This window comes from Barbus barbus (assembly GCF_936440315.1).
Source record: "Barbus barbus genome assembly, chromosome: 5".
Classification (NCBI taxonomy): Eukaryota; Metazoa; Chordata; class Actinopteri; order Cypriniformes; family Cyprinidae; genus Barbus; species Barbus barbus.
Genome location: NC_136733.1, coordinates 9832618 through 9845587, shown reverse-complemented (window position 1 = coordinate 9845587; position 12970 = coordinate 9832618). Strand labels below are relative to the sequence as shown.

At 39.0% G+C, this 12970-nt stretch overlaps 1 protein-coding gene across 2 annotated transcripts in view; it reads left to right on the top strand.

The window, feature by feature from the left end:
- The window catches only part of LOC306869697 (transcription factor COE2-like), a gene marked incomplete at both ends in the record, with an annotated part of 32180 nt that overhangs the window by 17270 nt on the left and 1940 nt on the right, over nt 1–12970 (top strand). For both annotated transcript variants that reach the window (XM_079416569.1, XM_079416568.1), the window contains 2 exons: nt 5964–6029; nt 9511–9688. In XM_079416569.1, coding sequence (XP_079272695.1) covers nt 5964–6029; nt 9511–9688 — 244 coding nt within the window. The remainder of the gene's footprint in view (nt 1–5963; nt 6030–9510; nt 9689–12970) is intronic.

Sequence of the window (12970 nt, the reverse complement as noted above, 5' to 3'; positions counted from 1 at the left end):
AAAAAAATTACTGGATTTTTATTCACATAAAAGCCGAAGCCACTAGATCCAGTAAAAATACCAATGATATGCACTATTGTTACGGTTGGTGGTTGTAGAAATAGGCGCTCCCACAGACGAATAATGAAAAGGTCAATTTATTAGCATCAATACACATTTAACCATTATAAACTTAAGAACCGACAAGGATTGGGACAAAACTGAATGCTTATAAAGAAACAGGAAACAAAGGAGCAAACTAGATAATTAATCAAACACAGGTGACAAGACTAAATGATGATTACTAATTAACTAAATAAGAACAGGAACTACCAAATGTCAAAACAGAACTGAAAGGAAAACCGACATGTGACAACTATGTACAATGTAAGAAAAATAAATAAACATTAATAATTGGGAAGAGAACAAAAGTGGCACCAAAGTAAAAAACTAAATATAACAAAACAATCCTTAAAATAACCCTAATCCTAACCAAAGTAAAATGTGAAAAAGAAACCGAAATCTTCGCGCACACAGCGCTAACTAAGCTAAATACACAACAAAAGTACAAGGAGTGGCGCTCACCTCTGACCTAGTGTGTATAACAGAGGAAAAAACATCCCTACGGGCAGAGTATACCGCGGCATACTAACCTACCGTTCATCTTCCCATAGATCATCGTAATGCCTCTGTATGATGGAGAGTAAACACACGATAACCAATCTTTCAGATACTGAAACATAACGGGTACTCATAATACATCTAAACAAAGCACATAGTACACAACTCAGTTCGCTGCAGAACCTCGGGTCACTACACAAAGCTCAACACGCTACAAGAGAGAGAGAGCATGAATGAACACGCCACCCTTTTAAACCAGCTGAACGACCTTTGATTGGTTCTCGAACGTCGCCTCAATGATGACTGACGTCCGACTCGGCCAATCACAGCAATCCTGCGAGCAGAGATAGTGAGCTAGAAACAAAAAAGAGACAATGAGCATAATGGCTAACACGTGCGAATTACACCAACATATACAGATCAGTGAAAACAAAACACACGTGGAACGTAACACTTCCCCCCTGAAGAACCAACTATATGGGATAAAATCGAACATATAGTTGTTCAAATAGTTATACTCAAATACCATTATAAGCAACTCTAGATAGTGCGTCAGCTATCACATTCTCGACGCCTTTCTTGTGTTTAATTACCAGATTATACCCCTGTACAATCAGAGACCAGCGCATTAGACGCTGATTCTGGTTATACATACGTGATAGAAAAACTAAAGGGTTGTGATCGGTAAACGCAGTGACCGGAATGTTACTCGAGCCAAGATAGACATCGAAATACTGGAGAGCCATCAGAAGTGCCAACGCCTCCTTCTCGATCGTCGAATAGTTTAACTGATGTTTATTAAATTTACGCGAGAAATAACAGATGGGGTGATCAATCTTTACCTTTCTGTATTAACACTGCTCCAGCGCCAACGGCACTCGCATCCACATCAAGTTTAAACGCAGAAGCACAATCTGGTGCGGCTAAAACAGGGGCGTTGCACAAAAGAGCTTTAATCGAGTTAAACGCATGCTGACAGTCATCAGACCATAAAAACGTGCGGGAGAGACTAAGAAGCGAAGTCAACGGCTGTGCAATTGTCGAGAAATTTTTGCAGAAGCTACGATAATAGCCAGCCATCCCCAAAAATCGACGGAGCTCACGTCGGGTGGTTGGAGTAGGGAACTCAGCTATCACGGTAACTTTAGCTTCTAACGGGTGCACCTGACCTTGACCAACTTCTTTCCCAAGATATGTAATAGTGACCTGGCCGAATTCGCATTTAGCTAAGTTTAAAGTCAACGAAGCCTTCTCAAATCGTTCAAAAACCATGCGTAACAAGGAAATATGCTCTGGCCAGTCAGCCGAATAAATCACCAGGTCATCTAAATATGCGTTACACTTAGGCACTCCAGCCAACACAATATTGATCAATCGTTGAAAAGTGGCTGGGGCGTTACGCATGCCGAAAGCCATCACGGAATATTGTAGAAAACTATCAGGAGTTACGAAAGCTGAGATGTTAGAAGCACGAGTCGTAAGCGGAACTTGCCAATATCCTTTTAACAAATCTAACTTACTGACATAACAAGCCGAACCAATGTTATCCACACAGTCCTCCATACGCGGCAATGGAAAACAGTCGGGTACGGTTACTGCATTTACTTTCCGATAGTCAGTACAGAATCGCGCAGTACCATCGCTCTTCGGCACTAATAAACACGGAGAGCTCCAGGGACTACAACTGAACTGAGCAAGTCCATGCTCTAACAAATACTCAACCTCATTCCGCATAATATCTCTTTTCGCTGCGTTCACGCGATATGCATGCTGTTTGATCGGAGCAGCATCACCCACGTTAATGTCGTGCTCTAGAACTGTAGTACGAGAAGGTACATCATTAAACAAAGCAGAAAAATCATTAATCAACTGCATAACATCATATCCTTGTTGTTCAGATAAATGAGATACATAAGATGTAAAATCAGTTAATACCTCAGAGTTTTTAAGACGAGCACACTGTTGATGAGTATGACGCAAGATCACTCCATCATCCGCCGGATCACCAACCTCGACAGCAGCACAAGCGATCAGCACAGGAGATGCCACAGGAACGGCAATTTTGTCTGCAGGTGAAACATCACTCGGGGCAGCTTCTCTGTTGTAAAAAGTCTTCAACATGTTCACATGACACACACGAGTCTTTCGTTTCCTATCAGGAGTCCCAATTACGTAATCTGTATTACTAAGTTTTCTCACCACTTCATATGGTCCAGAAAACCGTGCTGATAAGGCAGACCCTACCATAGGCAACAAAACCAAAACCAACACCGAATCGCCCTTGTTAAAGGAGCGCTGTACAGATTTACGATCATAATGACTCTTCATTTTTTCTGTGCAACTTCAAGTGACTCTCTCGCCACTGAACAAGCTTTACGCAAGCGTTCACGGAACTTACTCACATAGTCTAATACATTCACTTTCGGGCTAGACTCAAACGACAACAGGTTCTCCTTAAACATTTTCAAGGGTCCTCTGACAGTATGTCCGAATACTAATTCAGCAGGACTGAATCCAAGGCTTTCCTGAACTGCTTCTCTAATCGCGAATAAAAGTAATGGTACCCCCTCATCCCATTCTTTACCCGTATCCATACAATACTTCCTCAGCATTGCCTTAAGCGTTTGATGGAAACGCTCGAGCGCCCCCTGGCTTTCAGCGTGATAGGCACTTGCAACCCTATGAGATATGCTTAAACTGGACAACACCTGAGTAAAGATTTTCGAAAGAAAATTAGTGCCTTGATCTGACTGCACAATTTTGGGTAAACCAAACGTAGAAAAAAATTTCACAAGGGCCCTAGTTACAACAGACGCGGCAATCCTTCTCAAGGGTATTGCCTCAGGAAATCTGGTCGCCATGCACATTATTGTCAAAAGGAATTGATTACCGGACTTGGATTTAGGCAAGGGACCGACACAATCAACAATAACGTGTTCAAACGGTTCTCCTATCACAGGAATAGGAACAAGAGGAGCACACGGAATTACCTGATTTGGTTTGCCAACAATCTGACAGGTGCGACAGGTGCGACAGGTGCGACAAAATCGAGTGACATCAGCTTTTACTCTCGGCCAAAAGAAATGTCTTAAAACTCGATGATAGGTTTTCTTGATTCCTAAATGTCCTGGCAAAACATGATCATGAGCTAAAGATAAAACTTGTGGTCAGTAACAAAAAGGAATCACAATCTGATACACACTATTCCATTCAGCATCATCTGCAATATCAGAACACCACTTACGCATCAGTAATCCGTTCTCAACAAAATAAGCAGTTTTTCTCTCTTGAACTTCTTCTAGAGAAACAACAGCAGCAAAACACTTCCGAAGACTTTCATCCTCTTTTTGAGCAGCAATAACTCCCTCGTGCGTCACACGCAAATTTACATTCAGAGTGCTCAAAACAGGCAAATTTTCAACAGTTTTACTCTCGTCACGAGGTAACACGTCACTGATAAAAACAGGTGCCATAAAAGATGTAGCCAAATCTTCAGCATCCATTTTACGAAACTGAGCTCGCGTAACTACACAAACTGGAAAAGTTTCAGGATAAGACCTCGACAGTTCATCAGGCTGATCTGACAGAACTGGTCTATCAAACACTTCCAGCAAAGGCATGACTTTCCCACCGGCTAAATCATTGCCAAGGATGAATTGTACTCCACTATCAGGCAAACTCTCACGAACGGCCACCTTCACAAAACCTGTACACAATTGCGTAACTGGAACAGGTGTCACCTTGTCTGCACTCAACTCAAGTTCACGCAGCTTCACCTGCGTCTCCGCCTCGATTTCAAGTCTGCGGACTTCAAGTCGGAATTCCATATCAGCCCGACGGTCTTCTGCCCGTTCGCGTGCCTCCATTTGGACTCGCGCTAAGCGGACTTTAAGCCGCACATCGCCTCCTCCTGACTCAACCGAGCCCGGAGTAAAAGGCTCAAAGGGCGGCAGAGTGGCCTTGGCCTCAGAATCCTCCACCTCAGCCATTCCACCCCGCTCCTCCTCACCAGGGCGACCGTCAGCATCACAGGAACCTTCAACGACTACTGTAGGCAGCACTAGAACACCCGATTCCACCAACCTTTGGGATACAGTAGACCTATTCTCCCTCTTAAGCCGGTGCTTCGAAACAGCGATCTGAAAATGAGCAGCGATACGCAACAAATCATCTTTCCTACACCCATCAAGTTGCTCCACAGTAGGTGCACTAACAAATGCATCTAAATCAAAATCAGCCATACTTACTCCTGTCAAAATCATCAACCATATAATCCACCAGCCCAACCGCTAATCACTGCCTCGCGAACACTAATACCCTACAAAGAGAACACTGAACATGGTCATTCCACCACTCACATCAGCAGCAATCAATATCTCGAGAAAAATAAAGTGAATTTAAAAATCCCGGACGAGCCCCCATTTAATGTTACGAACTTTTAGAGTCTAGGGAATGTACCTTAACATTTATATATTAATATGCTGCTAGATGTGAAGAGGCGTAGAAGAACATGACAGACAATCTTTAAAAGAGAAAAAACAATTACTGGATTTTTATTCACATAAAAGCCGAAGCCACTAGATCCAGTAAAAATACCAATGATATGCACTATGTACAATGTAAGAAAAATAAATAAACATTAATAATTGAGAAGAGAACAAAAGTGGCGCCAAAGTAAAAAACTAAATATAACAAAACAATCCTTAAGCTAACCCTAACCAAAGTAAAATGTGAAAAAGAAACCGAAATCTTTGCGCACGCGGCGCTAACTAAGCTAAATACACAACAAAAGTACAAGGAGTGGCGCTCACCTCTAACCTGGTGTGTATAACAGAGGAAAAAACATCCCTATGGGCAGAGTATACCGTGGCATACTAACCTACTGTTCATCTTCCCATAGATCATCGTAATGCCTCTGTATGATGGAGAGTAAACACACGATAACCAATCTTTCAGATACTGAAACATAACGGGTACTCATAATACATCTAAACAAAGCACATAGTACACAACTCAGTTCGCTGCAGAACCTCGGGTCACTACACAAAGCTCAACACGCTACTAGAGAGAGAGAGCATGAATGAACATGCCACCCTTTTAAACCAGCTGAACGGCCTTTGATTGGTTCTCGAACGTCGCCTCAATGATGACTGACGTCCGACTCGGCCAATCACAGCAATCCTGCGAGCAGAGATAGTGAGCTAGAAACAAAAAAGAGACAATGAGCATAATGGCCAACACGTGCGAATTACACCAACATATACAGATCAGTGAAACCAAAACACACGTGGAACGTAACAATATGCTGTATAAAGTACGCACAAACTTATTTTTTTAACTCTACCCGATTTTCTCTATTTTAGGAAATGTTACTTAAAAGAGCAGCAGACGTTGTTGAATCACTCTATGGAAATACCACCAGCAATCAGGTAACCAATGAATTGCAGTAGATATAATATAATTTGGTATTGGGTAGGATTTGGGATGTAGAATATGGTCATGCAGAATATGTGCTTTATAAATACTAATAAACATCCAATATGTTAGTTATAGGCAGAGATGGGCACAAATGCATCAAAATATATTTAAAATAAAAATATAAAATACTGTTTGGAAAAATGCATTGAAATACAAATACAAAATACTGTGTGGGAAAATGTATTTAAATACAAATACAGTATTTTATTTTGTATTTTGAAAATACACAAAATACATTTGAAATTGGCCATCCAGTGAAGTAACACTATTAAGGCCTGTTTACACCAAGAACGATAATTATAATTATAAATAATATATAATATATAATAATAATTATAATATAAAGATAATTATATTAGTGTATTCTAAGTATACAATGCAGTTGTGTCATCTGTCACTAAATGCTCAAGCTCAAGCAGAAATGATTCTGATTGGTTGTAAATGTTTTTATTTTTCATAATTTTTTTGTGCTGTTATGGTTATAGTTGTGGTGTGCTATCTGCTATTCACTTAGATTTAGGATGTACTCGCACTAGGGGATCTGATCCATGCTTGAGCATGATTGACCCCCAAAGTCCAGTTCATTTCACAAGTGTGACTGCTCTGTACCGTGTCCAGTGCGGTTAATTTAACCATGTCCTGGCCTGCTTGAAGAGGTGGCTTGGGTGCGGTACACATGTAGTGTGATCGCTAACCGCGCCGGAGCATGGAACAGTTAATGTACTATTTTTGTATGCGCTATTGTTAGCATGATGACAGCAAAAATCTTTATTACTACTGTAGCAAATTAGCTCAAAGTGAGATGAACATAATTAATCATAATGGGTTGTTATCAATTATATTCATCCTCAGGAATTAACCGTAGCATTAGTAGTACAATAAAACGATTTGTTCGTCCGCAGTACGGACAGTTTAAATCGACTATTGAGTCTAAGGAAAATTATTTCTCTGGCCACGAAAAAACATTTCCTTACTGATACATTGCTCACAGAGCATGTAACAAAACCGGAATGTTAAAGTGACCTCGTTCTGTGAGCAGCAGACAGACAACCAAGCGTAAATACATGTGGATGTTTATTAAACTACATTGCAGGGGAACATGCAACATCGAACTATACACAAACATACATAGATGCCAATGCAAGGAACGCATGGAGAGAGAGAGAGAGAGAGAGAGAGAGAGGGAGCGCTCGTGCGCAAGAGAGTACAGCGTAATGGCAGGATTTACCCATCAGCTAAGCACAACTTGTTAAGAACCATCAGAGAATCACACCACCTTAATTAAAAGGGGTCAAAGTCTAGAAGCGCATCTAAATAATTAACAAGCGATTACTTGCATATTGGTTTTGTTGGTGCTGAGTAAAGTGTCCTGGTGCAATGCGTAGATTTTTGACGAATTCCTTTGGGAGTGAAAGCTTCGTCATTCCAGCCATGGGTTGATTAGTCCGAATTGAATCGACAAAGTTACTGGACATAAACCTGCCAGAAGCTCGGATTCCCCCCGAAAGGGGAGTTGTGAGATTTCCAAGGTGATATGTGTGTCTCCAGGGCACCGAAAGTAAAGAGAAGACCTCGCCTTTTAGGTGTGGGGAAGTTTTATTTGGTTTCCCTGTAACACCCATTTCCGTTAGTTTGACCAAAAACAAGGCACATAGTTTCAGCGGGAAAGTGTTTCTTTGTCCAACTTGACACCTCATTTGCATGTTTTATGCCCGGTCTGGAGAATCGGTGTAATTTTTCCCACAGTACAGTAAAAATAGTATGATTCATTTCAGGATTACATAGTGTACATCATTGTTTGATGAATAAAGAGCAGATTTAGATCCACTGGTCTGCCAGGCCTATCGATTTCAGGTTCAATCGATTTACACTTTATATCATCAGCGACATTTATATTGTCATATCGCCATAGCAAGCAGTAATGATTAAAGTTTAATGAACACATTTGACTAGCTAGTTGATAAAACCAAAATCTGACAAAAAAAAAGACTGACTAGTGCTAATGCTATGTTCCCCTTGCTAGTGCTCTTTTTTACCTGCTGAGACAGGTATGCTTTCTCCCCCACAAAAGCAAGATCACCTTGTTTTAATGTTAAAGTCATGCACATAGTTGTGCAATAACCATTTCAAGCATATTGTGTGGTTTATACACAGCAAAACAGCATGTATTTAACTGAAAATCCAGAATCATCAACAAGCTAACTATAAAGATAGCACTGTGAGTGATGATATAGTTGTCAACAAATGGGATGCTACATTTTATTCAAAATTAAAAATCTTAAATGTCTACAATTTTGGCTTTAATAAGATTTTCCCAGGAAACCTGGCGTCCTCCACGATTCCTGTTCTTTCTAACAGCAAAGCACTTGAATGCGACATGCTTGTAATTAGGATTTATGAAATTGGAAGTAGGAAATTTTGATAGGACACAAAGGCAGTATTATTCCTTATTTCCTTACAGAAATCCAGAAAATGTAATTACCCAATTCTAGATGGAGTCATACAGCTGCAGCTCACATGGATGAAAGTGGCATGTCTCAACTAGTTGATACAGGAAATCAGCAGTCTAATAAAGTGGTAGATTGGAAAAAAGTATTTTATTTATTTTGAAAATACAAAAATACTAAGATTAAATGTATTTAAATACAAAATACATTTTATTTTTTTTCAAAGGTATTTAAATATAATATAAAATAGTATTTTGTATTTCAAATACGTATTATAAATACATGTACATGTATTTGAACTACTGCCCATCCCTGGTTATAGGCATGGCAATAAGCAACTAGTTAATAGTGAGAATTAGTCCCTATACTAAAGTGTTACCATATATATAAATATGTATTTAGTCTGTTCCCCTTTGGCATGGACTCCACATGTTTTCTCTGATCATCTCGACATGAATATTATTCAACATAGTATAAAAATGTTCCATAGAGCATCATTTGTACTTCAATGGAAGCAAGGCAATTTTGTCAGTGAAACAAATTTGCTTATTTGCAAGTACATAGCTCCAAATTAAAGTCTCCTATAATGTCTCCAGACAACAGAAATGTAATTTCTTAAAGGGATAATTCACCCAAAACTCACTCACCCTCAAGCTGTTCTAAACCAGTATGAGTTTGTTTATTCTTTTGATTACAAATAAAAATATTTTGAAGAATGTGTGTAACCAAACAGTTGACGGTAGCCATTGACTTCCATAGTAGTTATGTTTTTTTTGTTTTGTTTTTTTCTCGTCATTCAATGGAAGTCAATAGCTACCGTCAACTGCTTGGTGATCAACTTTTGATTTCTTTTGTTTATCAAATTGAGGGTGAGTAAATGATTTAAAATTTTTGGGTAAACTAACATGAGTCATGTCACCCAATAGTTGTCCTTTTTGTGTATTGCCTTGAATCAAAACTTTTCTTTGATGATCTGTCGACACAGGACATGTTGCTGAAACGGGCTGCAGACATAGCCGAGGCTCTGTACAGCGTGCCACGGCCTCACAGTCAGCTGCAGGCCATGCCAAGTTCCCCTGTCCATGGCAGCGTCATGGGCCTCAGCTCTTATCCCACCCAGCTGGGTGTAAGCATGGGAGAACCTGGGCAAACCAGCAGCCAAGGTAAGGACCCTAAGACAATTGCCCTACAATTCAGAAGTTTTTGTCTTATTCATTGTCACAAATTACCATAGATGTTACTAAATCTCATCTCAACACGTTTATTGAATGGTTATGCTTGACCTTTCATATGAATATCAGTGCTTGAGAGATTGATTCCTTTTGAACAGTTTTTAGGCTTAAATTATTTATTTTTGTCATTGGATAATAATAGTGGTGGACAAAGTGTGCAAATCAAGTACTTGAGTAAAAATACAGATACCATAATGAAGTAATACAGCAGTAAAAGTACAACCTTTTCAATTTTAATCAAGTAAAGTACAAAATAACTTTTTTTTTTTTGGTGGGGATGGGTGTTTGTATGTTGTATTTATGTAGTCAAGTAAAAATTTTCCAAAATAAAAATACTTTAAAGTAAATGTACAGTAACAGACTAATAATAATAATCTTTGAATTTACTTTGTTTCATTTTAAAAGTTTTTATGTCATAGCCTCCAGAATAGAATCAGATCTAGCTGTGTTTTTAAATCAGTAATAATTTTAATTAATTGATCATATTAAATAACCACATACATTTCAAACATCTTCATTATACACCATAACCTACTGAATCATAACTTGATTGGCCATAACCTGTGGACCAATTCATCTGAAAATACATCTGAACTCACAGCCAGAATTTATTCTATGACATCCCTTCAATTAAAAAAACAAAAACTAATAAGTAATGAATAATATTTAATAATTTGCTGTCCTTATACAAAAAAAAAAAATCCCCCTGTAGTGAAAAGTTTTTATGTTGTTTATTTGTCTATGTGGTGTTTTTGATATGCTTTTAGACAAACCATATGCCAATCCATTAATCAACACCATTGCTCAGTATTTTACCAGTAGTTTACTTAAAACTGTAGTTTCCCAAAGGCTGACCCAGAAACACGGTTTGAAACAGTCCTCGGTTTGCTACGTCACAAAAATTCAACAACCAATCACGTCAAGGGATAGATTCCTATCACTAGCATGCGAAAATATGCCAATACTAGCACAAAACCAAAAATAAATTAGAGCAAAAAACCCATGAAGCCGTGGTATAATGTGAATTTAGAAAAAGTAGCCCGGAGTCAGACCCACCTCTCCCGCATCAGCGTCTGCACTTCACACACATATCATTGCGGGCGTGAATTGGATTCACAAATGGCTGCATTCAGTCTTAAAGGCATTTTAGAACATTGTCCAATAAGTAACTTTAACGAATGTTTAACGAATGGACTTTGGTATTCCAAATATCTGTGTGTGTGTGTGTCCTTCTGAGAAACAGGCATAGACTTTTTTTTTTAACAACTTTTTACTGAATTTGCTTCCTAAAACAGCAGTAACAAACAAAAAACTACTGTGCAAATTCAGAACCCACCCCAACCCACTATAAAATAATTTTCACATGGATTCCAGAAAAGATGACACAACATCAAATGCTGAATGACACAAACTTAGAGTTTCCACACTAGATCCATGCACACGAGAAATTGAGAGTTCCACCGAGACAATTTCCAACAAACACACAGTCCAGGTTCGTCCGTCCATTGTGTGAGGAGCAGCTAAAAGTAAACATCTTTGTTGGAAGGAGACGGTGAAGTCCCAAAACTTCACCGTGAAGAGTTTGTCTCTTTCTTGAAAAAATGGCGCGGAGTCAAACATATCTCAGTACCCAACAAATATAACAGGTCCTGTGAGAGCTGAATCAAAAAAATGAGAGAGAACCCCCCCAAAAAAAAAACAAACTATGCGAAAACGTGCCTAAAGATCCTTGCGAACAGAGATTACATTTAGGAGATGACAGATTCATATTCAGAAAAAAAAAAAAAAAAACCTTGAGAGTGTGATTCCTTTGGTCCAGATCTATCTAGGATATGCGACATTACAGAATTCGTATCTGCACCCAATACAATTTCAAAATCCGAAAATTTCAAGAGATAGGTTGACAAAACCGAGAAAATGTAAGGTCAGGAGTACAAGGGGCATAAACTGAGAGAAATACAATATTCCTATTCTCCACTATTGTTTTTATATGTGTTATTCTACCATCTGTACCACAACCTTTATCTAAAATAGTCATATTTAAAGTCTTCCGCACCAATATTAGGAAAGCCTTGGTTTTAGTATCCAAAGATGAGTGAGGTACCACTTCATAAAACGTATTATTACACCTGTGTACATCCTCCTCTTTCAAATGGGATTCTTGAACTAACACTATATCAGTCTTTCTTCTTCGCAAAAAAAACAGAAAACCTGTATATTTGTGAGGGCCTTTTAGGCCATTAATATTACAACTCAGTCATAGGTATCATACAAAATTACTGTATAATAAGACAAAATACAAGTTTGAAAAAATAAAACCAGTTGAGTGTACCATTAAACCACCCCCCACCCTCCCCGTTACCATTCAAAAAAACAAACACAATCCCATGAACTATGGCAGATCAAACCAAGAACAAACCTTGATCTACCAGCACCCCTTAATATGGTCCGTGGCGTCAACAAAAACCTGCACATTACTGACCTTCAGCGTTGACCTTCAGCGTTGCAGGATAAAGGAGAAAATTCTGGATGCCAGCGTCTCTCATCTACTTCCTAATTGGCACAAATGCACTTCTTTTTGCGGTGACCGGAAAAAATCTGGAAAGAAAGACAGCGTTGCTCCGTCTGAAGTTTTCACCGGGGCATGAAGTCTGGCGGCCTGCAGAATGAGCTCCCTGTCCGTGTACCGCAGCAGTTTAAAGATGAAAACCCGTGGTTTAGCTCGATCTGAGGAGAGCCTTGTGTACACGTGATGCACTCGCTCCACTTTAATCTCTTTGCCCGCCAGAGACGGGAGCCACGTCGGTAGCGATCTTTTCAAAAAGCCCATAGGGTCATCCAAATTTCTCTTTTCTCTTTTGCTTTTATTGGCACTTCTTTTTATCATTTCATCTACATGTTGCCCCAAAAGCACATTAACATGCAAATTAGATACAATGTATGAATACACTGTATAGAATGGGAATACCAATTTATGGACATTTTACACATATTGCATACAGTTAAATAGTATATCAGACCATTCTGTTAAAGTTTTCATACTATAGTTGAGAAAGTTTGGTTAAAATAGCCTAAAATGTTTTTGCCTATACATGTATTTTTTTTCTTCTTCTTCTTCTTCTTTAACTTAGACCTGGTGTCCATTAAAATATGATTTCTCCACCCCCCACCCTCCCTTACTTTTTTTTCTCCATTTGTTTCCTTGTACTTTTT